At 38.1% G+C, this 25,981-nt stretch overlaps 1 protein-coding gene across 1 annotated transcript in view; it reads right to left on the reverse strand.

Moving 5' to 3' along the window:
* LOC120421366 (zinc finger protein 226-like) overlaps window positions 1–21,091 on the reverse strand; it is a 35,314-nt gene extending 14,223 nt beyond the window's left edge. The window contains exon 1 of the mRNA XM_039584555.2: window positions 20,358–21,091. Within this exon, the coding sequence (XP_039440489.1) occupies window positions 20,358–20,365 (8 nt within the window). The 5' untranslated portion in view covers window positions 20,366–21,091. The remainder of the gene's footprint in view (window positions 1–20,357) is intronic.
* Window positions 21,092–25,981: the final 4,890 nt, after the last annotated feature.

Consider the following 25,981-nt stretch of genomic DNA (forward strand, 5'->3'; position numbering starts at 1 on the left):
TGCCAAATACGTAACACCACACCGGATTAGGTTGCCAAAAGTCAGTCCGGATCTGTTTTTTTGTATTTCCTTCGTTTTCTTCAAGATTGTCGAAGGGGGCGTCGGATATCATTTGCACTTTTTATGCCCAAGATTCTGACGGCGGCACAGGTTGTTGCTGTAAAAGGAAGTCGACGAAGGTCGTGGCCTTCTCCCCAGGGGTATTGTCTGCGAATCGAAGCAGATTCCGTTGCTCCGAGGGAAATTTGCACCAGCGTTTCTGGGTGGAAGAAAGAAGAAGGATGGCTCTCCAGAGGATCAGTAGCGAAGAAAAATGGCAAATTTATGAAAAATACAAACAATCACGGCGTCAATCGCGTGCCGCCGGTTGATGGATTTATTACTTCCGGCGCGTTTGGCCACCGATGCGATATCTCTGATCCGATTGACGGTTTTACATAATAGTATTACATCAGAGGACGATTTCATTTGGGGTCGATTGCCAAACGTATGTCAAATTTAGCGATTTCCATGCTGATTCCATCTATCATTTTCAAATCGAAATATTTTGAGAAAGTATCACATAAATTGCAATATTATGTTGTAAAACTTCGATTCTGGTGGTCGATCTTCTCGATATCAATGATTCTCCATTAACCGATGATTTCTTTAGTCATTTCAAACTGCATAGGTACTCCGATTCTTTTCATCCCTCGATATTTTCTCTTGCTTGAAGCATCTCTTCCTCGACTTGGATTTTATTTGTTCTAAAAATCTCTTCCGGTTTTCAATATTTCGACTATTTTATGGCTTGCAGAGGCATTTTTCTATGCGAAACGAAGTTTTGAAGGATGTTTGACATTTGTTTGTTTTTGTTTGTTGGACGTTGCCATGATTTTCTCCCATAGCTTGGTGTAAGTAAAAACATATTTTCAATCGTGTCTTCATTTAGCATCATTCTATAAACTGATGCTTCTTTAATTTTAAAAATCTGGATGGATCGCGGTGGTGATGGTGCTGGAGGAGGATGGTTCAATCGAGACCGTGGCTCGTTCCGGGTTGGTAGCGGAACTGGCATGGAACGCGATAGCTGTCGAGCTTTCCCCAAAGACCAGGATGGTGCTGAGTTTGACCGGAAAGTGAAAATTATCGGTCCTCGATCACCGGTCCCTGTCAAGGTTAACATCCCGCCAACGAAACGGAATCGGAGCCGAGGGCCATAGATTAGTTCACTGGCACCGGTTAATGTGGAACGCAGTCGCAGCAAGGAGGTTTCGTTGCCGCAGCGACAGAAGCATGGAAAATCCTACAAAAGGAGGACGACAGAGCGGATTACGAGTGGAGCGGTGGCAAGCGGAAACCGACCGAAGACAAGCTGGTTTTGAAGATTTTGTTGACTGGTGAGTTCGTTCTTTTTATAAGACCACAATTCTTTCATTTATTCTGACATACATACACATCATTTAAGACAAAACCGACAAGGAGCAGCCGTGGCTGACTGGTTACGGTGTTAGCTTTGCGAATGATACTGGGTTAGATGCCCATCTGATCCCAACGAGAAAGTTTAAGGCTTAGAAATACTTGAAATTCTTGAATATGAACGAAGAATCTAAGTCTCTCGAGGTGGGGTTCGATTCCCCATCCTTTGGATTGGTGAGCAAAAATGCTAGTGGTGGCCATCACGGCTTGGTGAGCTATGACTGGAATTAGGAATACTGTTACTACCAACTATATACGCGCTGGGCCTTTGCCCACTTGGCAAGGGTTTGGAAGTTCTAAATAACGTTTGAATCCGATTGATGCAAACGTTCTTCAGGGCGGGGCTTGTCGATTCAAGCTGAGGTACCTCGCGCACGGCTAGCCTGCGTAGAAATGGGTCACCGAAGCTCGGCAGAGCTAACACCATCCAAATGCCTATGCGAGTTATTTGCATGTATAGAATGTAAAAAATCTAAAATACATGGAAACAACTCAATTTGTAAGAAGCGGCCGCGTGGTCCCGTTTGGTAGGTTGCACACACACACACACACATTCTATAAACTGATGCTTCTTTTCCTCGATGGTCCCTTGGTAATTGACAACCAGAGAGTCGACTTTACAAAATATTTTTCTCATCAAAGTCATATTTTTCCAATCAACTTTTTCGACAAATTCTGATATCACATGTTTGGTTTATGTGGAGTCATGTTAAACCAAAATATGAAGCAAGAGGGCATAAACTTCATCGATGTAATAGTCGATCAAGCGAGCAAAATTTGTCACTGTTTCAAACCCCACACTCTTTGGTGGGCTCAAAAGTGCTATTAAATATTTAAAGTTAAGTTCAATAGGGTGGACCCCCTCCGTGTGGGTTGAATAAATCCAATTTAATGTGACTTGTTGCACCACCACCTTCAAACTGTCCCGTGTCAGATTTTCACCCAAAGGTAGGAGGGATTTTCCCGAAATTTTCCTCTCGTCATGTCGCATTCAGTGGGTTTTTTCACTTCAAAAAAATAAAAGGGCGAGGGGACAGCCAGAGCAGAATGCGAACATTTGGTGGCTGCTAAGTGGTACAAGAGGCGCGAGAATCTGATTTTTTTTTCGACTTTGCTTTTTTCCCGCGCAATATTATCAACCGATTGGGTCGAGAGTGTCGTGGGCTAACGAAAAAAAAGTCCTTTTATTTTTATCACCTTCACGCTTCTGCTGTCGGGACATTATTAAAAGCCATTCAAAAATGCGGAGAATATGCTTTGAGGAATCGAATTCGTACGAAGGGGAGGGATGTTTTCAGATGTAAAACAAATTTCTTTTGGAGTGGGGATTTACGTGCTTTAAAATATTGCTAATTTATGCTGCCCAGATTGAGAAAATGTGTTGCATTATTGATGACTTTTATTGCTTCGGAATTATGAACGCAGATTGGCGATATTTTTGAGACAGCTTAAGAAAAAGACATTGTAAAGATTTTTTTCCCAAATAAATAAATTGAAAAGCAAAAAAAAGTTGAAAATTTAAATGTATTTTACTATGCTTTTCAGCAAACAGAAAAACACAATTTAAAATTATTTGAAAAAATATTCTGTTGAATAAAATTTGACGAGTGTCAGAAACAGACGAAGTTATATGGGTATCTCAGGTTTGAATTAGAGCTTTGTGGATATGTTAGGGCCAAAAAGTGAGACATTGCACGTACGACAAGATCTACCTAGAAGAAAAAGTATTTTATTGACACAACTGTCAACATTATTTTCATGGAAAGTACAATTGATCCTTAGGACAGGACACCTTTCAAATACATTCTCACTCATCAGCGTGCTCTTAGCCACCGGTCAGTCGTCTTCGGATTAGCTCACCACCCACACATGGCATTGTATGCTCACTATCCGCACTCAAGGATTACCATCTAATGAATTATTTATTTCACTTATTTTGACATAACGAACAAAAGAGAGCTCGAACCCGATCAATTCGGGAACAATTTTCGTCAAATCAATAGGCCGTTGAGAAAACATTTGTATTCAGTGCAATTTCCTCATCGCAATCAGGCTCGGGACCCCGGCTCGAAATTAATTCAGTTTTCCCGAGACCAACCAACTCAGGCCTGGGTCGAGTTTCGGCTCGTGGATTGAATTGAATGGTCCCGGACTGGCCGGAGGCGACAAGCGGTCTGCCGGGTTTCTGAAATGTTGCACGCAAGATGTTTCTGCTCAGCGAATCTTGGCAAAAGGGGATGAAGCGGGTTTGGATAACCCCCTCGTGAACATTTGTCCAAGCTCTGCGGAAATTCGAGTGTGCGGTAGTGTGTTTATTAGGACAACAGTTTATGATTTCCCCTAAGGAAAAAAAGGGAAACTTTTGTGCGCTTTCTAGAGTTCAAGAAAAATAAAAAAGGTTGAAGGGTGACTTCGACCTTAAGAGGGTGCATTTGGGGCACGAATAGCGATAGTCCGGATCCCTACAATTTTTCATATGCGATAAACATCTATATGCTAAAAAAAGTCTGCAAGGGAAAAGGCGTATGACACACGTGCCACCGGTTGGTTTTTTTGGGAAAGCCACAAGGGCACAAGTGTTTCCAGTAGGTGTTTTACATGTGGTGTGCGGGGGCGTATCTGACATCCAAATCCGACATTTGGCAATAATAACAGCAATAATCGGTTGGGACAGCAACGAGCGCTTGTTGAACATCCCCTGAGTCGAACGACTCCTTCCGTTACCTTACTCATTGAAGAATGACTTGAAATCAACTAAATAACTCATTGGCTATAGTTTGAATACCAAAACAAGTCGTCAGCCCAAATCTATCATACCTTGACGAAACTGATGCGTTTACTGAATCTACTTCAAAAATTACGAGAATCCATTTTCTCGATATTTTATCACCATTTTGGCTGTCATTTTAAAATAAAAATTTTCCAATCACTTTAAAGTATTTTTGGACTTCACAGCACAGAATTTTTTTTTTTGCTCGATTTTTCAGGTAAAAATAAGAAACTGTGCCAATTTTGAGCGAAATCAGTTAAGGGCTAAGGGTCGCTTTTCATTGTTGAAGTTTGTATGGGAAAATTCGGAAAAATGTATGGTGAAAAGCAAAAATTTCAAAATTCTGCCAAAAGAAGGCGTTAAATGTGTCAGATCATTGTCAAGTGTGAGATTCTTATGTAAAATTATATGACAAAGAACTTTGTCGAAACGATCCGAGTTAACCCTCTCCTGCCCAAATTTTTTTTTCGAAAATATTTATTTTTCCCGTGTTTAGGAGGTCATTTTGAGCAACTTTTGTTCTACGAAAAACTTTACTTCTCTTGTTTTATGTTTTTCTTGTTTCATTTTTAGTATTTTAATTTGCATTTATCTTGTTAAGTTTATGTTTGTTTTTGGTAGTATTTGGCCTACTCTACCACCTAATATAATTACATCTCGCCTATCTAATTTTTTCACGTTTTTACAGTCACTTTTTCATTTTTTTGCATGTTTTTCACATTTTCTGCTATAGAATTGCACCATCATTATTTAAATTGCAAAAAAATGCGTAGAGGCATAGTCTGGGACACTACAAAAATTACTGCATACTTCTTTTTACTGAAAATAAAGGAAATGTTAGTAAAAAACACAGCCAAAGTTGACCCCTAAAAAAATGACATTTTTAAAAACATTGGCAAAGTCACATTAAACGAGTTAAACTTCCAACCCTGAAATTTTCTAAAATTTTAAGAGTTCTTCTTTCCAATGCTTTTTAAAGATCAAAAATCGGTTGAAAATTTGTTTTTTGGCGATTTTTTAGATCGAAGCCCGTCTTTAGGCGGGGTTAGGTTGTAGAGGGTTAAACCTGACGAGTTATAAACGATTTAAAGAAGACGTTTTTGTATGAAAAGATTTTTTTTCATCAACTTTTGCTCAAAATTCACACATTCAGGGGGTATCCCTGATGTCGATTTTTTTAATGTCACCCTAATGTTGAGTCATTGTTATGGAAATTTATTAATTTATTATTACAGTGGACTCTCTCGTTGTCAATATTGAAAGGACCGTCGAGAGCGGGAGGTATCAAATTATAAAACGAAAAATCAAAGCAAGCTTCTTGAAGGGACTGACAAATTTATTGACAGCTGGAGCAATATTGATATCGAGAAGATCGACAGCCAGAGAGTCGACTGTAATAGATTTGTTATTAAATTAGAAAAATGTTACTTGATTTCATGGAATTTCAAACATATTTTTTAAGTTTCGTCACCAGAATCAGATTGAGCCGTTACAATTAAATTAACAGATTTGCTATTTATTTTCTCTTATAATCTTAACAGTAGAAAGACAGAAAGACCAGCTTCCTTTAGTTGTATCTCCTGATTTTTTTAGTCACTTCTTATCCTCCACAGTACATCTTTTGCATGTTCGTCTCTGCCGCTGTGCGATTGATACCGATTGAGAATAGGGTAATAATCATTTGATTCGGGGTCAACCGACGGAAACGGCAATCTAGTTTTATCTTTCCCCAATCATCTTAATCGCCGCTGGTCGATTAACTTCCTAATGAGGGTCAATCGTTGCAATCGGACGGAAAGATGTGCAGGAATGCTGTATGTGCGGGGAAAACCAGCTCCACCGTAAGAAGTGGACATCAATATGAGTTTTCACGCGCTTCGAGAGATGAATCATTTCTTTTGACGCCCCTTTTGCTTGCAGGAGGAGCGAAAAGAAGTTCCAATCTAGTTGGCACACGAGACCGGAAGCACATGTCATCCTAGGAGGCGATGAGCTCGATTTAGTGTCTTTATTGGATTCGTCTTCTTCTTGGGTCGGAAAAAAGGTGTGTAAGAAAGGGATAAATTCAATGCAAGGCACTCGGCGTGACGAGTTGAAGGAAGTTTGAATTTACATTTTGATTGAATTAGCGTGTTGCTGGGGGATTGGAGGTTTGGGTAATCGAGAAATCTTAAAATCGGAATAAATTTAAGGTGGCACTTTTGATGATGAAGTACTTTTGGTAAATTGGAATTTGTCGTTATTAGCCCGAATTCGTCCAAAATTGATTGAACTTTTGCTAATCAACCTTTCTCGTTCTTTCATCATATAACACCTTATTAAATACAAATTCTTAGTAGGCGTTGGCTTTGTAAATCCTCCGAAACACTCCCCCTCCAAAAGGCAACCGCAGCAGGTCATGAGTTCGCTATTGAACGTGTCCTCCCACACGGAAAGACCCCCCCAACTTGGTCCGAACGCTCAATTTACGTCGGAAAAGCTGGCAGCGAAAAGTCATGTTGGCTATAATTACGTAATTAAACCGTAGTATTACACAAATTGGGTATTTATGAAAATAAGTTTTTCGCACGCTGCCAGCCTACCAACACCAAAATTGCTCACAATCATGGGGAGGGGGAAGAATGACATCGTTCAAATTATGATGCAGAAGAAAAAAGAGGGCGAAAATGGAAAAATTGACAGGGCCATCAAGTTGTAATTCCGTTCCGTCGAGGGGCGCAACATTTTGAACAACGTAAGAAACAAAGCGCGGTGTGAAATTTGCGCGAAACGTTTTACGAGTGTGTGGCCAAATTAAAAAGTTTTTGGTTTTTCATTTAATTGCGTCACTTCTCGAGGGGTTGTGAAATGGGTGCTCTCTTCTCGTATGTGTCATTGAATTAGGTTCGGAACATAAGGGACACTTGTGGTTTTGGTGACATGTGCTAATTATAGTTCTAAAATTGTAAAATAGATTTTTGTACGATTTTAAAACTATTTGACGGATAAAAATTGCATATTTGTTCAACAGTTAGGATCATTGTTTATTTACTTCAAACTTTGAATTTTGTGGTCAGATTAATTTGTTTATTAGCCACAAAACATCTGATGTCGTGAAAATCATTGGTTTTCCCTTAAAAGCATATTTTTTTGCTTAGAATGCTATAAAAGCTTGATGAACACCTCTCTTTGGAAAAAGTGTCCTTCAGAACATTCCCCTTAGGTCTGACCGTACCAGAATTCCCAGGTTTTCCCAGGTCTTAACCCTGATGCGCACAGCCAGTGTACAACCGAATGTGCTGATATTAGACTTGAGAGCCCCTATGAGTATGTCCTACAAGGGGAACCAAACTCCCAGACTCGATTATCCGAAGCCTCGATTATCCGAAGTTTCGATTATCCGAAATTCGATTATTCAAAGGTTTGTATGGGACAATCGAATGATGAATCAATAAAATCTTTCTATTTACATTAAATTCGAGTCCCACGACCCATTTTTTTCAAAATTTGAGTGGTATATTACCTATTAATTTATTTACAATGTTAATTTTTTATGCCTCATCACCGCCATTTTGGCCGCCATCTTGAACTTAAAAATTATGAATCAGTTTGGAATAATTTTAGGGGTCATATTTAAGCTGGACAATCAAAAATAAGTAATTTTTTCCATTTCAATCCTAGTAAGAAATCTCCAAGCTACTTTGCAATGGAAAACCAATTTCCTTCACTAAATTTTATTCAGTCCACCAGTGCTCAACTATTAGCGCTGTTCATAACAATAAAATTTAAATTTGCATGACCAAATTGTTCATCGTCACTTGCTGTCCCTAATGGGAGAGGGTCGAAGAATTTTCCGAAAGCAAAAAAAAAGCTGCCGTAAAATTTCCCCCATCGAACGAAGTAAAAAAATATCGCAAGGTGACTACAAAACAGCATTCTCTAAATGTATTTCCAATAAATCTGCATTAGCGTCATTGCGGAGGAATTTTCGAGCACTTGATTCTGGCCTGTCGGCTGGCACGGCACACGCAGGAAAGCGTACGAAAAGGACCACATTAGAAGAAGATTTGGAAGGAGGTGGGAAAAAAGAACATTCCTCCATCTTCTGCCAATAAATTTAAATGGAAATTTACATAAAGCAATAAACGTGTACGTTCGACTTTCTGCCGGATGCCGGGAAATTCCTACACAAACGGTGATTCTTCTCTTTTTTTGTTGTTGAGTTTTTATTGTTGTGTAGCTTTCTTTCTTGAGCCCCGTCGAATCAAGAGGAGCAAACCAAGTGGCCGTAAAACGAAGTGTTTGGTTCCGGGAAAAGCTTTCACCGAGAAAGCGGAAATCCTCAACACTTCCGACGGACCAACCGAGCTTAGCGAAGTGTTGTGGTTTCGGATCGATTCAAGGAACTTTATGCTTGTGAGTTTGTTCGTGGTAGTAGGCCTTGGACCGCGCCAGCTTGAGTGAGTCCACTACGTGACAACACGTCGCTTCTTCCCTCAAGAACCCAGTAGACTTCGCGATGCGGTGATGTTAGGGTGGTGTTAGTGTGGAAATGTGTGTTTCTATTGCTCAGCTTGCACATTCTCACACACATTCGCACAGGGCGCGTCGAGAAAGCATGCGTATTCGTTTTTATGATTATTATGCTCCACCCGTCATCGGGTGGCTGCCGCATTTACGCCCCCCTTCTCCCACTCTCTTTAGACAAGCAGGCCATGAGTCAATGGGGGGAAAGGGGAAGATGAGTCCATGCGGTCGTGACAAGCATGCCCAAACGGAAAACGATCGATCGTGGGGTCTGGCCATGACGGCGGCGTGTTTGGCGCTATTTGGCAGGACCTTTTTTGTTTGTTTCGAATGCAGACGAATACATTTTGACTCAAAACGGGTTGAATCACGGCCAGGTGTGGAAAATGAACATTTGTTTTGGTATTATACCTGTCTAGCTTTTATTCTGCTTAAATCAAAACAAATTTTCTCTCTTCTCCAATTTTCTAAATTGGTAAATGAAAACAATCTTAAGAATCTTATGAATTGTATTCATAAGAACACAATGTTTTAAAGTCAAAGTAGAAATTTTGATTTTGTTTCTGATCTTCAAAACTCAGTTTCGAATTTGGTCCAAACTCGATTATTCGAAGCTTCGAATCGATCCGAAGGTTTTACATAGTACCTACTTCGAATAATCGAATCACAAACAAAAAAAAACGATTTTTATATTTTCTTACTTTTTACATCATATTCGAGTTCTGCGACCCAATTTTAGTAGAATTTGAATGGTCGATTGCCTATTAAATTACCAAATGTATTTTCATAATACTTAACACCGTAATTTTGGCCGTCATCTTGGATTTAAATTTTTGTAATCAGTTTTGTGTTGTTTAGAGGTCATACTTAAATTAAGAACAAGATTATCCGATTATCAACGCAGTGGTAGACGCAGAAGATTGCGCAGCTATAAATAGAACAATCTACAGCGGTTGGTATGTTCAATAGTCGATGACAGGCAGGCTTTGATGACAGGCGCAAATTTCTGCGTTTGCACCTGGGTTGAACGGACAATCTTGTTCTTACCTGTTGTAAGCTCAACAATTATCGATTATCCGAAGTGATATTTTTCCAAGGTCTTCGGATAATCGAGCCTGGACTGTATTAAAAATAATAATTACAAATGAAAAGTTTAGCTTTTAAACAATCATCTTAAGGCCGTAGAAGGAGTTTTTTTTACTTTTGGGGCAATGAATGTCAATGATGGTTCTGAATGGTCCAGAAATCGTAAATTAAGTAAACGCTTCTGTAACAAACGCTTCTGTAAACAACACAAAGAAACCCGTTTTCTAGATTTAAATACGATTTTACACCGACAGAACAAATTTTCACGTTTTATGCCGAATGATGTTTGACTGTCACGAGTTTTCAAGGCGCTGTAAAAAAAAGGGATTAAAATTTAAACTCTTAGAAAAAGTTTGATTTTAGAAGATTACATTTTAAAATAAGGTTTATTTAGGTAGGTGTATTTGATTATGTAACATTACATCAATCAATGTTTATGATTTTAAATAGAGCGTCCAATTTCCCGGGGTTTCGAATTTCCCGGGAAACGGGAAATTTTCAACAAATTTCCCGGGAAATTTAAAATTAACGAAGATTGTTCTGATTCTGGCTCTGATTAATAATTAGCTACCAAATTGAATATAATAACAACCATTTAGGTCAATATAAGTGTGAGGATCAATTAATGCCTTGACTGCTTGTATAAAAACACAATTTTCTTAAAAGCTGCCTATCAATTCGTACAAATTATCAAAAAATAATCATTGGTATTTTTTTGTTAAGAAATACAACTTTTCCAATCACAATGTTTGAACATTAAGTTTAATTAATTAATACTCCAATACCATTAAATTGCTTTTAAATGTGTCTCAATGAACAGTTTAAGAGAATCTGATAAAGAATAATACTGACACATGATATTTAAAAGAAAAATAGTCTTTACCAAAATTTTGAGCCGATTTGGTCAAAGCAGAGTTGAGATATCGTGGCACCCGTTTTTTGAAACTGCTAACTTCCAATAGCTATATCTCGGCAACGATACAACCAAATGGCTTCAAATTGATTTTGTTAGTAGATGAAAATGTTTATTTTAATGCCCTGAAAACAGATTTAAAAATAAAGTTCAAATGTGCGCTCAATCAACCTCTGGCATTTTTGCCGATTTACATGTCTGTAACCCCTTAAAATACTGTTTTAATGAAATCACAACTCAAAGTTTTCAAATATTTAGAGCGAACTTTTGAAATATGTTTGCAATTTTTTGGCACTTTATATTTAACGAATAGCTTTTTTTTTTTTTTTTGATTGGTGCGCTGGAAGTGGGGACGTGAAATCGTGATTATTCAGGTTAATTTTTTTGTGTGCTTTTGTGTCGGTGTTCGTATGGGGTGAGTGATTGTGGTAATCGAATAATAGCATGACTTACTGAATTATTTGTGTCTTGAGCGTAATTTTCGTTGAATATTGGTGTTTTTTTGTGATTTTTTTGTGATCTTAAATGTGGCTTTTTCGACTGTGTTTATTAATTTGAGATAGATTTTCGGCTTGCAGTCGTTGAAAGCAGCTCAAACACTTATTTGTGTACTTTATCCAACGTTTCGATTTTTATTAAATCATCTTCAGGGAAATCGTACGTAGGTGTTCGGTTGTCTTGGTTCAGTTTTGTAAAATTTGTAAAATGTCGGTTTTGTGGCGTCGAGAAAATGCATTGGTTTGGTAATGATTTTGGGGATTCTCTTTTTCGCCTAGATGTCGTTTCTAACTGTTTTTTGGTCGTTGTTGTTCGGAGCTCTATCGTGTGCACTTTTATCTTGATCTTAATTAATTGTTTTGTGATTTCCAAAGCCCTTCCTATATCATCGTTGATCGGAAGGCACGGCGTCGGGTAAATTGTGTATAGTTTTTTCGAATAAGGTTTTATTTTTTATGGTGAAAAAGCCATTTCTATATAATGATCGAAAGACGCACTGACATTTTGGATTAATTAATAGTGGAGTGAAATATTTGTGTGTGAGTGACTTTGTGTGTTAACCAGAAAGACCTTCCCATAGCATCGTTGCTCGGAAGGCTCGCCGACGGGTCTGTTATGAAAGTCCTCCCCATAGCATCGTAGCTCGGGAGGCATCGAAAAGCCAATACCTTATCCTACTAACCCAAAAAATAATAATCACGTGATGCTTGAAGGAGATGCTGTGGATTCAACGGTCTCATGCGGTATCAACAAGTATATTAGGGTGGGTACGTTTTTCAAAAAGTTCTCGGATCAAGTTTTAGTATGGTTCCCCTTGTAGGGCATGCCCATATGGACTTTCATGCCAACTATCAGCTCATTTTATTGTAAACTGGCTGCGCGCATCAGGGTTAAAGTTTACATGGGAATTACTATGGGAAATTGGAACTTTTTGTTCAAACGCTCCTACAGATCTGGGAGAATCACGCGACAACTTCTGGTATGGTCAGGCCTATGGGAAATGGTCTGGAGAACACTTTTCCCGAAGAGAGCATATGGATTCGTTGTCCCTAGACCTGGCGCATCGGCAAACAATCCGATGTCTCCGGAATCAACGGTTTTCCCTCAAAAAGCATCAAATTTTTCTTAGCATGCTATGAAAGCTTGATGTACACCGCGACGCCATATGTCAGACAGCATTCCTCCCTTTCGTTGAACTGCAGGCTTCTTGGGAGGGCGCCGGTATTGACTAATAAAGTAGGGATCTTCAGAGGTTAAACAGTGAACGGATGGTTGGCTCCCACTGATCATTTTTGATTCATTGTTTAACTTCAGCTGATCTGTCAATAACGGAGTAGCAGCTCATTGGCAGTCAACCATGCTCATGCTCATGCTCATGCTCATGCTCAATACGAAGTAGCTTTTTTATGATTATTTAATAATCTAGGTTAAAAAATGACTATAATAAATGTTAAAAAGAATTTCATAATAGTTTAGAGATTTTTTCATATCCACATTTCATATTTTTATCCAATTTGGTTTTGGTAAACAAAACGTAAAATAAACTCAATTTTGATCTTGGCAGAAAGGGTTTTCTTATTTTCATGATTTTAAAAACAATATTTTTGTTTAAAAAATTACCAGTAGTATATTTTCATTACATAATATTGTAATTTGTATTGCCCAACAAATAAACAAGATCTATTCCCAGTTTTGAATGCTACAGAAATTAATATTATCTGTAATAAACCTTGACATGACATTTTCAAACGAACTGGTATGTTCAATAAGATCAGTAGATTGAGTTGAATAAAATAGTAGCTGTCTCATTTTTTTTTGTTAATTTAAAAAAAAATGTGCCAAAAAATTAAAGCAATAAATAATTCTGCTTAAATTTCGGGAATTCCCGTGAAATTTACAAATTTCCCGGGAAACGGTAAATATTTTTTTCGGGAAATCCCGGGAATTCCCGGCACACATTTTTGAGGTGAAATTACATATGAGAATGGGTACACCTCTCCTGTTGTTTTTTTTTCTGAAATTTCCAGTTGTAATTTTATCTCCGTGGTTTTGTTTAAACAAGGATTTATGTGTTTTTTACCTCTTGCTAATCATTTTCTTCATAATAAAATATAATTAAAGAGATAATATGGAACTTTGTCAACACTTTCAGAGTAATGTCTATTCACATATTAAAAAATAATTTTCCTCAAATAAAAAAAAACATAAAATGCACAAAATATCTTGAAAATGATTAGCTTTTTCGCACAACAAAGTACAACACAAAAATTTAACCAGTTCTGTAACATTCTTCAGCTTCCTCCCAGTTTCCTCGTTCAATCGAAATTTTTCGTCAACCTCATGCCTGCAAAGTTCTCGTGCTTCTCCGTTGGTATTTCGGTGATATATAATTGATTTCACAAAATCAATCAACAAACCCCGAGTGATCGATCGTCCGTCCGTTCGATGACTCGATCGCCGTGGTTTGTCCGATCGGCCCTCTGTCCAGAGCATGCCGAACCAGCCGGTTTGGCCAAAGAAATATCCGCCAAGGAACCGTAAAGCGATCCAAACGCACGCAAAAGAAAATTCTCGGAGGCGCAGGAATCTTTTCCGAACAAAAATTTAAACCAAGCGATCACGGAGCATCGGAAAAGAATGAAAAAAAAGAAACAGAATTGGAAATTAAGTGACAGCAAAAAGCAATCTCTTAAAAATAAATTAGTGAAATGAATGTGGTTTTTGCGGTGCTTTGCAGTACTTTTCCCGGTGTGCGTCGTTGTTCGCGAACGGGAAGATGCACTGGACTGGAAATGGAGGTTAAGATTAAATGCATGTTGACCAACTTCCTAAAAAAACAACATTGGAAATGTAAATATTCTCACACATTTTGCTTGTTGAATGTTTGTCTCAGACGTGAAAATCATTGCAACTTGATATCAATTCCTCAGAAAACCATAAATCGCCAAGTCACAGCGTGAAATTAGATGCAAATAGAGTTGAGGAAAGAAAAATAGTCCATACTTTAGGTTGCATATTTTTCACCCCGTTTGCGAAAAAGGACAGCAACATTTCTCAAGCCTCCGGAGTTGACCGATAGCAAGTAAAAGTTCATTTATCACGACGGGTTATCTCGATTGGGGCGTGCAAAATTCATTCAAATCACGGGTGAAGGAATATCGCCGGGCACCGGGCAGGCAATATATGGTCGACTTTTGCCATGGCCCGTAGCGAAACTCATCAATTATTTGGGAGTGTCGTGCATGTGGTGGTGGTCGTCGTCTTCATTGGAATGTTTGTTTTTTCTCTGTTTGATGGGTTTAGACGACAAGTTATGTTGGGATGTTTTAAGTTTTGTTTTTAAAGACATTGCACAGGATTCTAGAATTATAAATACGTGTTTACAATTATACAGAGAAACCTTTTTTTATGCGGTGGCGTTTTTGTTTCGTAGATTTCCCTTAAACCATACAATATTTTTGCATGCTTCAATAAGCGAGTTTTAGATCTGAACAAAACCTACAGATTGCTTCTAAAACATTGCAAAAATGTTGCGTCGTTCCAGAGAAATCGACAAATCTGAAAAACGTAACGCATCACGTAAACAGAGGTTTCACTGTACCAGGAAAAAAATCCATTGTCTTCGATTACACCTTGAAGCAAACAACAGGTTGTGTTGTCTGCTCTAATTAAATAAAGATCTTAACGTAATGATAGAAGCTGTAAAACTTTTCACATTTGTTACATTTTATTGGTTTGTCGTGAGAGATACCATATTTACTAAATTTTTTCTCTTCCTTTCAGAGTCAATTTTATGAAAAATAAAAAAATTATACGTTACAGTAATCCAATCTGAAAAAAATGATTAATTTTAACGCATCGTCGCCTGTGTGCTTTCTTGTGACACGTCCTATCTTTTAACAGCAGGAGTATCACAAGATAGCACACAAGCGACGACATGCAACTGTTCAAATTGTATTTATCCTGTTTCAATAAAAATATTATAAAATACTTGACAAAAAGTATTTCGAAATAAAATCACACTATTTGTGTACGTTTTAAACCGGATTGTGTTCATCTCTAATTAAAATTTCATTTCAATTTTAAATTACTTTCAGTTTGCTTTGCACTCATTTTCGTTCAAAAATATCTTTCTACCAGAATCAATCATCCCGGAATCTCGGTAGCCGGTCTCCGTCATGTGGTAATTTCAATTATCATCCATTTAATTTCAATTGTAAATATATTCAGCAAGCCACCAGATCGGTCGTCCGAGGACCAGCCCCCCGAATCCTCCAGGGTACCGCCCCCTTCCCCTCTCCCCCCTGGTGAGGCGTCGGTCGTCGGCAAAATACAATCATCAAATAAATCACCGCCGCGGACCACTTTTTGCGCGCCGTGAAACCGCTGCCGCGCTGTCGTTTGCTCTTATCATGTTCCACCTTTCGGATCTGAATGTTTCTTGCCTTTGACGTCACCATGGTGCTATTGTGACTCAAGACGATTTTGGGTTAAATTTGGGACTCCATTGTGTTTAAAATGTACAGAACGCGATTTATAATTAATAATAATAAGTGTTGAACCAAAACAACCAAATTCAAAAGTTCCTTACATGCGTCAAGATAGCAAATTGCTAACGAAGTTTTGTTTGTTTATGCTTTTGTCTCCACTTTTTCCAACCGTGACGCGAGCTGAGATCTGCGATGCTGCTTTTGGGCTGTGTGTTGATGGCTCCGTTTTTCATATCAATCACACATGCCATGATCTGCTGCTGCTGCTGCTGCTGCTGCATCTGATTCTGTTGCAGTAGGCCATGCCTGCGACGACGGCTCCTTTGGGATATGCCGTGGAACAAGAAAGTAAGTAGCTTCTCTCAGCTCAATTTCTTGCCGTCACGTTACTGCTTGCAATTCATTAATTATTTCGTGCAAAAAGAAGTGGCACTGGAGAGGAAAAACCGTCTATTAGAAAAAAATATTTTGAATTTGAGTGAAAAACTGAATACTGAACACAAATTTTGCAATTTCTGTTCTTTTGTAATTTTACAATACGGAATTAGCAACTGAAAATACCGTTTAGAACAAAAAAGCACATAATTCTTTACCGACAGTAATGTGATTGCAGAAGAGGCATAAAACACACATGACATTTGAGGCGTTCGACCACAATAATCTCATACATCACCCCTTAAATGCCCCTTTTGCCCAGCCAAAAAACACATACTTAAAATTATTTATGAGTTTAATCCGCAATTTAATAACTTAAAACGCCTCCCCTTGGGGGAAACATATGTTTGGCCGGAGAGTGTCCTAATCCGGTATGATTTGAAAGCCCTCTGAACAAAGGGGTAGTCACACCACCAGAATCAACCCCTTGTTTTATGTGGTCGCAATAAAAAAGATTTGTGAACGGGCTGGATTCCGAATCACAAGTAAAGGATTAGGAAGCTTTGTTCGGCAAAAAAGGCAAACCGAACGAAGGCAACATGTATGATTTCTAATCACATTTGGCCCCTCTGATTGACCAAGTTCTGGGAAATTCCATCGAAACCAAAAAGAATCGCAAACGAATGGCAATCGGAAATCATTATGTCACTATTATTCGAACGGAACCCTCTAATTTCAGGGTGTGTGTATAATGCAGACAACAACACAAAAAATAGCGCAGATGACAACACGAGAAAGGAACTTGCAATTTTACGTTCCCATACTTTACCGGACGATCGATCGGGGCAGACACGGATGAGAAAATCGAAGGATGTAAGAGAGACTGGCATCAAACGGCAATTGATCGTTCGTCAGACATGGTGCAGACTTCGGATGGATGCAACGTTTTTTTGCCGGTTTGAATGCAGCAGCAGGTTGTCAACACCGTGTTTCGATGCCCCCCGTAATCAAAACTTGCAGCATTATAATTTGAGCAAAATATTTGGTTGGTCTTCAAGATGTTCTTCAGGTTTTGAAAATATGGATTTGAAGAGAATTGGTTTAGGAACTAAACCACATAATCAAATAGATATATTGTATTGCTAGTAATTTCTTCATAGGATAAATCAATTAAATTGAATTGAAGATAATAATCATTGAGTTGATCGTTGAGTTGAAAAATATCATGATAATATTACATCTGGGAATGAGTACATCTTTGATGTAAAAAATGTGTAATTTTCGCCCTGAAAAATATTTAAATTGCTCAATATTCCATTAACTATCGAAAATTACATCATCAAAGGGGTAGCTTTATACCTTCCGATTTCACACGATCAAATTTACACAATTTTTAACAGTGTACCACACTAATAACTATACTTTTTGATCTTGCAAAAGATACTAATTTAAACAGAACATTAGCCTGACATGGCTGAACTGAGAAACCACGGATTTGTGATTCGACACTTTAAAATAGCATGTCTGAAATAATGAATAGATGAAAAAATAAAAATATCAACGAAAAATAAAAGCAAAAAAAGTTGAATTTTGGACTGTTGAAAGTTTGGTTGGTTGAACATTACCTCTTTTTTAATAATATTACTTAGAAAAATGTGTAAAAATGTGAACCTGATGAATATTTTTCAGAAAATGAAGAAAATGTACCATTTTCTGATGCAATATTAAACTTTTTTTTTCTGTCACCATTTCCTGATGAATATTACCATCATTTTTTTTCTGTGTATGCTTATGACACGCAATGTCACACTTGCTCAGACCCACTCCCCTCCCCCCACAGGAACCATGTTCCAGGACCCCGGTGGAAGGTTGACCAGTAAGGTCAAGTAATTTTGGCATGTCTCATTTCAAACGTCGTGATTTCAAAAGAGTACCGTCATCTGGGGCGAATTGGGACTACAGTCTGAATAGGGACAGTAGTAGTAAGAGCACTTAAAGGATTTAAATTTGGAAATGGATGTACACAGTTTGCTGGTCTGAGTGTGTTCTATCCGAAACCAACCAGAAAAATCAAAATATTGTGCTCTAACATGGTTAAAACTGCTGTCCCAATTCACCCCATGTGTCCCAATTCACCCCAGTTGACGGTAGTTTACTACTAGTGTCCAATTATTAAAACAATCAATTCTGGCAAGATCAATTGATGAATTTTGGAAACTGTTTTTTGGAATCATGAAAAAACATATATTTTCTATTTATTTTGAAAACGCTTCTTATGCATTGGTTTTGAAAAATCATCATCATGCATCTTGCCCTTTTTACTGGACCAAAGCGGCCAATTCTTCCTCCGGGGCATCAGGAACCGGTCACAGTAGGTGACTCCTCTAAAATGAAAATGTAGCGTGACGAGACAACATCGTAAAACAGGACTTTTTAAAGGCACACTACAACAATCGCTATAGTTTTGCCAGTTTGATTTTTTTAAACTATTGCTCTTGTACGCATTATCACAAATTGAAAAACGAATCTTTAGCTCCTTGAACTGAACGAATTGGTTAAAATTTTAGTTTTTGCCAGCCATTTCTTTGCGTGACGGGACAACGAAAGAAGCAAATTTATGAAAAAAAACTCCTCTCTTATTCAACGTCTAGCAGACTATATTTGGTAAATATTTTTGGCTTTTGAGGTAAATCATTGAATCTTAATAAAAATGAAATCTTTCATATGAAAAATCACATTGAAAATTGAAAAAAGTGACATTTTGGTGTAGCTTCGCTAAGAATCGGCCAAATATCGGTCATTTTTCGAACGGTTCTCGACCAATTTACGAATTATTAAATTTAAAAATGATTTAAATTGTTAAAAAAAAGTGTCGGATGACGCGATGGATGTTCCGACGTATTGATAACTAACCAGAGATATGTACTTTAATTCTGTTAACTGACGATACAATTAAGACGATGTTTAAAGTTTGTTTTAGGATGAGTTATGTCTTTGAAATTATTAAAATGCGAATGCTATTATCGTTTCATGACCGTTCTAAGAAAAAAGATTACCGTCAGTGGGGGTGACTATGGGTCATTGTAGTATCCCTCGGATGGTATAAAAGTATTGCCAGCCTCAATTAAATAGGTAGCATTATTTTGTAAATTATGGCGTCAGTCTAGGTGCACACAGTTGAACAATTGTCGTTCTCTTTCGTCTTCCGATCGTCGTCCGGAACAGACGTCCTAAGTCGGTATCTAATAAAGTGTTGTACCAAAGTCTAACGCGTGTTTTCCTAACCTCAAATCACAACACTTCATAAAACGCCTATCGTAATTTCTTAATACAAAAAACAACTTAAATAACATCGAAAATCTTCTTTCGTAGAATTGTTCTTAGATAGTTTAATAACATTTTCCCAAAATATGGTGGACTTTGATGGACTCAAACTTAAATGGCAATCGTTTGATAATTGACCCAATCTCACCCCTTAGAGGGGGTGACATTTGGTCAAATGAAACTAAAATGATGCTCAAATACAGTGATATGGTTAAAAAAACAAGCCATCCAACAGTGTTTCTTGTTCATGGTACAATGTTTGAAGTAGAGATTTTCAAACATTTAAGTACTATTCGAGAAATTCCAAAAAAAATATTAAAAAGTTGATTTTTCGAGAGGTCATTTTTGGCCAAAGACGTACCTCAAATTTAGACAGACACCAATATGACAGGATTTGTTCTAGGAACGAGATTTTTTCAGCTAAGTCATCTTAAGATGTCCTCTACATAACCCTTTAAACAGAATTATGTTTCAATGAGAAACTGTAAATTGTAAATCCGTAAAAAACACTTTAACTCAATCTCACCCCCAGACCCAATGTCACCCCCACTGACGGTACGAAGTTTTATTTTCAATCATTGGTTATTTTATTGGTGTCAACTGAGATATTTCATCTGTCATAAATGTATTAATTTTCATCGAATTAAGTGTTAGATGCATTTTTTTGCCATTTTGATGCAGAAAAATTCGACAAAAAATTTAGCTTTTAAGCAAGTTGTCGACATCTCATATAAAAATTCAAATAATATGATTCCCCTTAAAAATATTGTTCCTATGATTTTTTTTACGTCGAATTCTTTAAAGTAAATTACGTACAACTTATACGTCGGTCACTTCTTTTCCCGCTTCCCGAAGCCAATATCGTTCAATCCGCGCCAAAATGAAGAGACCTCACCGCTCATAATACGCTGCCTCTGAACGGCTAATTGAAACTTACGTGTTCATGGTGTAATTTTTATTTCTCCTCAACTCAAACTCCAACTCCACGATTCCAAGCCGGTCCGGACAATTTCACTGCCACGCACGAGTTGGATTGAAAATCGTTGATCACAGGGTTCCACTGCCGGTCCGGGCCTTTCGGGATTCTTTGAAGTATGGCCGTCGTGACCTTAGACCGACCACCTTCGGTAACTCCGGGAATCTTTTGCACCTTTCCAAAGCTTTACGTGGAGGAACACACGGATCTAGGTTCCACGTAATGGAATGGCTATGGTGGCCAGAATTAAATCACGCCCCTGCGCGAGCTTCCATCATGAATCTCCTCCAGCCGGGTACATACACTTGTTCGGTCTTTATATTTCCAGATATTGTACAGCACAGCACAGCACTTTGGTATATAATAGAGAAAAATTTCTTCCAATTTGCAGTGCCGTCACGTCGGCCAAACTAGCGAGCTGAATATAAATGAGGATTATTCGGCGACGATATGGTGACTTTTTATACACCCGCGCACTTGCAGTGCCACAAAATCACTGGATTTTTTTTCGTTTCTTCCCAAGGTAATTTGAAACAATTATTTGATTTATTTTTAAAATTTTGTTAAATTCACTTCTTATTCACAAACGCCAACATCTTCATCTACTCGAGAAAATAAATTAATCACTTATCACTTTCCCCAAAAAAACGAATCGAATGATACTCGACTTCTCCCACGAGCGAAACGCGTGCTTCTGCTGCGACAGTCTGCAGAAGAATGAAGAAGAGTCTTCTGGTCCTTCTCATTGGCCATGCAGCTCATGCGATTCGTGATTCCATCGTAGTGTGCTGTGCTGTATCGTGGTGTGCCTTGGAGTGTGGTGCCATATCCGATTGACATTGCCTCCTTTTACGGAGGAGGGGAGAGACACTGCGCATGTGTAAGAGCTTTGTTTACATTTTTTTCATGCTGCTGGATGAAACCTGTACCGGCATTTGTGACCACGTGGTTAAAATTGGAAAGTTTTGAGCTAGACAAATCTAAATAAAAAAATATGTAAATTCAGAACTTTTCAAGCAGCTTATTGCAATCTCCCTTATGCATAGTGCATCCGTGAAAATTAAAAGAAAATAAAAATTATGAATCATAAAATAAGAAACAAAATCAATCAATGATTAAATAACAAATTTAACAAGTTAACCTTACAAAATTTTTAGTCTACTTTCTTTTTCAACATTGAAAATCTCGACATTTTTTTGATTAGGTCCTATAAACATATGAAAGACAATAGTTTATAGGAACTTTTCAAAAAAAAACTCTGGAAATAAACACCGAACTGAGTCAAGTGAAAAATCAACCAAACCAACCGACAATCAAAAAGTTGTGCAACAGGTTGGATGGGTGTGTTTGTGTGGTATTCACGTGGCCTGGGGAAGAAGCAAACCGGCCAAACCTTGTAGCCAATCCCCGATCGGTATTTTTCGGTGTATTGGTACAACGCTTGTCGACCAATCAGCAAACAGCAAGCGTAACGGAGGGGAGGAAATGCAAAACATGCTGCAGTATATGATTGTGTTGTGTGTTGGCATGTGGTGATATGTAGAGTTTTTATGCAAATAGTTTTTTTTTGTATTTTACTGAGAAAGAAAGCAGTTTTAGATAGAGCGTGACGGAGACGGTTATTGATCTGTTATTACGAGAGATTGAGATGAAACATTTTCTCAATATCAAATATTTCTTGAATTTTTGTGGTAGTGACCAGAGTGAGTAAATATTGATTTTTTGTTTAGGATGTTATTCTTTCCTCAGTCAGGTATTTTTAAATATTATTCGAAGTTCATGTCCCGAAGGGAGAGTTTTAACAACAAATTTTAATGCAAAATTTGATATAAAAGCCATGGATCCTAAAAACGTATACGAATATTTGGTTGTGGCGAAGATTAATCAAAATATTTCAGAATTTTTCATTTTCAATTGCACGAATTATCGAAGTGATCAACGCTTTATTGAAGCAGCTATAGAAAAAATAGTCGATATTTATTTCATGGCATGAACTTTGCTCTTGATTTCTAAGATAAATGATGGTTTTAACTTTCAATAAAAAGATTTTGAAATGTATACTGTTTTATTTTAAGTCTTTCAGGATCCGTGAATACATCATCCATGTTGATTTCATTTTAAGATAAAATAAAAAAAATTGAGTTAGTTTTTTTCTTGATGAAAAACTGTAAATTTTGGTGGGCACCTATGCTTATGCTTATGCTTCTTGATGAAAAACTGTAAATTTGGCTCAAGAGTTTTTGCATTCAATTGCGATTCATTTCAGTGTCGAAAGGTTCTTGTAAATACTTACAAACTATTGAGCACTTCAAAAAGCTTTATTCAACCAAACAATAGTATCAAAAGAGAGTTATAAAACCAACATGTAGAACTTATTTGATTTCAAATGCTCTCGACAAATGATCATAATGGTGCCCAGAAAAAATGACCCCCTGCTCCACAAGCGGAAAACAGTTTTTTGAGTTATTTAAAGCATCTGTGCAAATTTTGAGCGAAATTGGTTGAGATTAAGCCATTGATACCCGAGCCTAAAGCTGGTGAAAAAAATGTTTGTCATACAAAAATGACTTTTTTAAATCACTAATAACTTTTCAGGATGAAGTTTTACAGCTTCGGTATGTCCTACAAAGTTGTAGAGTATTGAATATTTTGATGAAAAAAGCGCACCGTGCAGACCAAACCGTAAGAAAATTGAGTTTTTCATACATTTTTTCGATTTTCCCATACAAACTTCACCTCCGAGTATCAATGGGTAAATGTTGACCGATTTTGCTCATATTTATCCCAGAGTCCTAAAATAAGTCAAAGAACAATATTCAGCTTGTGGAGCGAGGTCCCATATTCTGGGCACCCTAATGATCATGCTTACCTCCTAAAATGGTCCATTTTACACTTATAGCGAGTTTAACTCTGGTTTAATGCAGCATCTAGGAGACACATCTTTGTTCCCAAATTTAGTGAAAGACTCCTGAGCACCTCTTCCAGAGAGTTGTAAGATTTATTTTGTTACTTGGGATATTTTCATTTTTGTTTCTTTCGGTAGAAAAGTAGTTCGCAAAACGTCTCACATAACATCAAAATGCTTTTCCTATCGCTTCTGTATGTTTCATCTAAATATTTAATGATCTACATGTTTTGTTCAAAAATTCACCACGCGTAAAACGAGCTGTCAAGGTTGCATAATCTAATCTAATCGAACACAAGCGCTGCCAGTCTGAAGAAAGTATCATGGAAGAACTTGTGGTTAGATGGGGGGATGGCAACCCTATTCCGACCAAAGCAAACTGACAACAGTCGACATTAGCACGGTTGTCAAATGAGAGCCCACAACAACAGCACTAGCTGTCAAATGGTAGCCCATAACAAATCATTGTTTGGGTTTTGGATTTTCAAATTTTCCGCAATTTAAACGATAAATTCCTGAAAAAACACGTGAATTGTGTTGCTGATGGCAAATTCCATCATAGTCTTGAAGATTCCATCCCAATATTGGCTGAAAATTCATACCGAAAAAAGTGATTTTGCTTTTTTTTCTTTTGGTCGACAAAACAGTGCGCCCGTATACTCAGAATAGGCATTACACATTTTCCAGTTTGCACATTTGCTTGGGACTTTTGAGTTCAACCAGGATAACACACTTCGTGTAACCATTGTAATATGTATAATACTGATTGTCAGTGTTTGTTTTCTGAACTTCCAAGATGGCGTCCTCTTCGCTACCCCCTGAATCTAACACAAGCGCTGCCAGTCTGAAGAAAGTCAACCTGGAAGAACTTGTGGTTAGATTACGAAAATGTATTGCAAAAATTAAAACGGCCAGGCCTACTGCGTTGCATTAACCGCAGAGAAGATTTTGTGAATTGATTGTAATTCATAGAATAAACAGGGGAGGAAGGATTAAGAAACACTCTGAATCGATAATGAGTCTGCGATCAGCAGAGAAGCGAGTCAGACGTGCGTCCCTCACAAACCAAAAAAGTGCTTAAAAAGTGCAAAAATGCCTCATGGCAAGAAAAAGAGGCGGTCCTCACCAGCAGGATCGGCAGATTTGAAGAAGCTAAAGAATGCCGAAGCGCTACCTGCAAAGCCAGGCAGTTTGAGCAAGGACGCTCAAAATTCGTCTGGAAACCAGTTCGCTACCCTCCCTGTGGACGTGAGCGAGAAGGAAGAATTTGAACGACGGGAAAAGTTGCCACCCATTTTTGTGAAAACATCGTCATCGGATTCGGTGCGAAAGTGGCTGACCGGATTTATCAAATCTGGTGCTTTACGAGCTTCCATTCGCTTGTGTGCTGATGGACTCAAAATTCTGCTACCTACCAGAAAGGATTACTACTACGTCCGGGATTTCCTGAACAACACCAAGATTGAATACTACAGCCATGACGATCCAGGTAAACGCCCCATGAAACAGGTCCTCCGAGGCCTGTACGACATGGATGTGAGTGTGCTGAAAGAAGAGCTCAAAACTCTTAAGTTGAACGTGATCGAAGTCTTCAAGATGACGAGACACAACAAGGACATCAAGTATCGTGATCAACTGTACCTGGTTCATCTCGAGAGAGGATCGTCAACGCCGTCTGAGCTGAAAGCAGTTCGGGCAATTTTCAACATCATCGTGACTTGGGAACGTTATCGTCCAGTGCACCGTGATGTGACACAGTGTTCAAACTGTTTGCAGTTTGGACATGGTGGAAGGAACTGTTTCATCAAGAGTCGTTGTGCAACCTGCGGAGGTGAGCACAAAACTCAAGCTTGTGAAACAATCAACGAGAACATTGAAGCCAAATGCTTCAATTGCGGCGGCGACCATTCTACCAAGAATCGAAGCTGCCCAAAACGTGCTGAGTTTGTAAAAATTCGGCAGTAAGCGACGACGAGGCACCAACCAAATCATCGCAAAACACCACCAGCATACACGGACGTGGATTTTCCTGCTTTGGCGTCACCTGGAGCGGGACCTGTTCGAGTGGTTCCAAATCTGCAGCCATTGCCGTTGAATCAGCGGCAAAAGTTGCAGAGAATACAACACCTCCAGGCTTCAGTCACCAACCGAGGGAAAACCAACCAGCATCAATGGATGAAGGCAGTAGTGACCTGTTTTCACCACAAGAACTTCTGAACATTTTCATCGAGATGACAACAACACTGCGTGGTTGCAAAACTCGTCAGGAACAAGTAAGAACTCTTGGAGCATTCATCTTAAAATACAGTTCGTAGTTTAGTCGTTCTAGTGATTTTGAATATTTCAATGAATTTTTTTTTTTTAATTCCAAATAAATACAACTTGGTAATCTGTGTTCTAATTGAGAACAGTGGAGACTTGGTGGAGACGCTTGGTGATTAGATATTTGGTTTTATATTTGGGACCATTCACAAATTACGTAAACCATTAACTTTTTTAGTTTCAATAAATGTGTTAATTTTTTTTTTCAAAAACAGTTCAAAATTGTAGAAAATTAAACTACAATTTTAATGCTTTGTCACGTAGCATTCGAATGACCCCTTCTCTATGGCGCTATCTGTTTGTGAACGAATCGCATGGATAATATAATGTTCGTAGAGAGTATTCACAGATAGATGTC

Source organism: Culex pipiens, chromosome 2 (assembly GCF_016801865.2).
Source record: "Culex pipiens pallens isolate TS chromosome 2, TS_CPP_V2, whole genome shotgun sequence".
Lineage (NCBI taxonomy): Eukaryota > Metazoa > Arthropoda > Insecta > Diptera > Culicidae > Culex > Culex pipiens.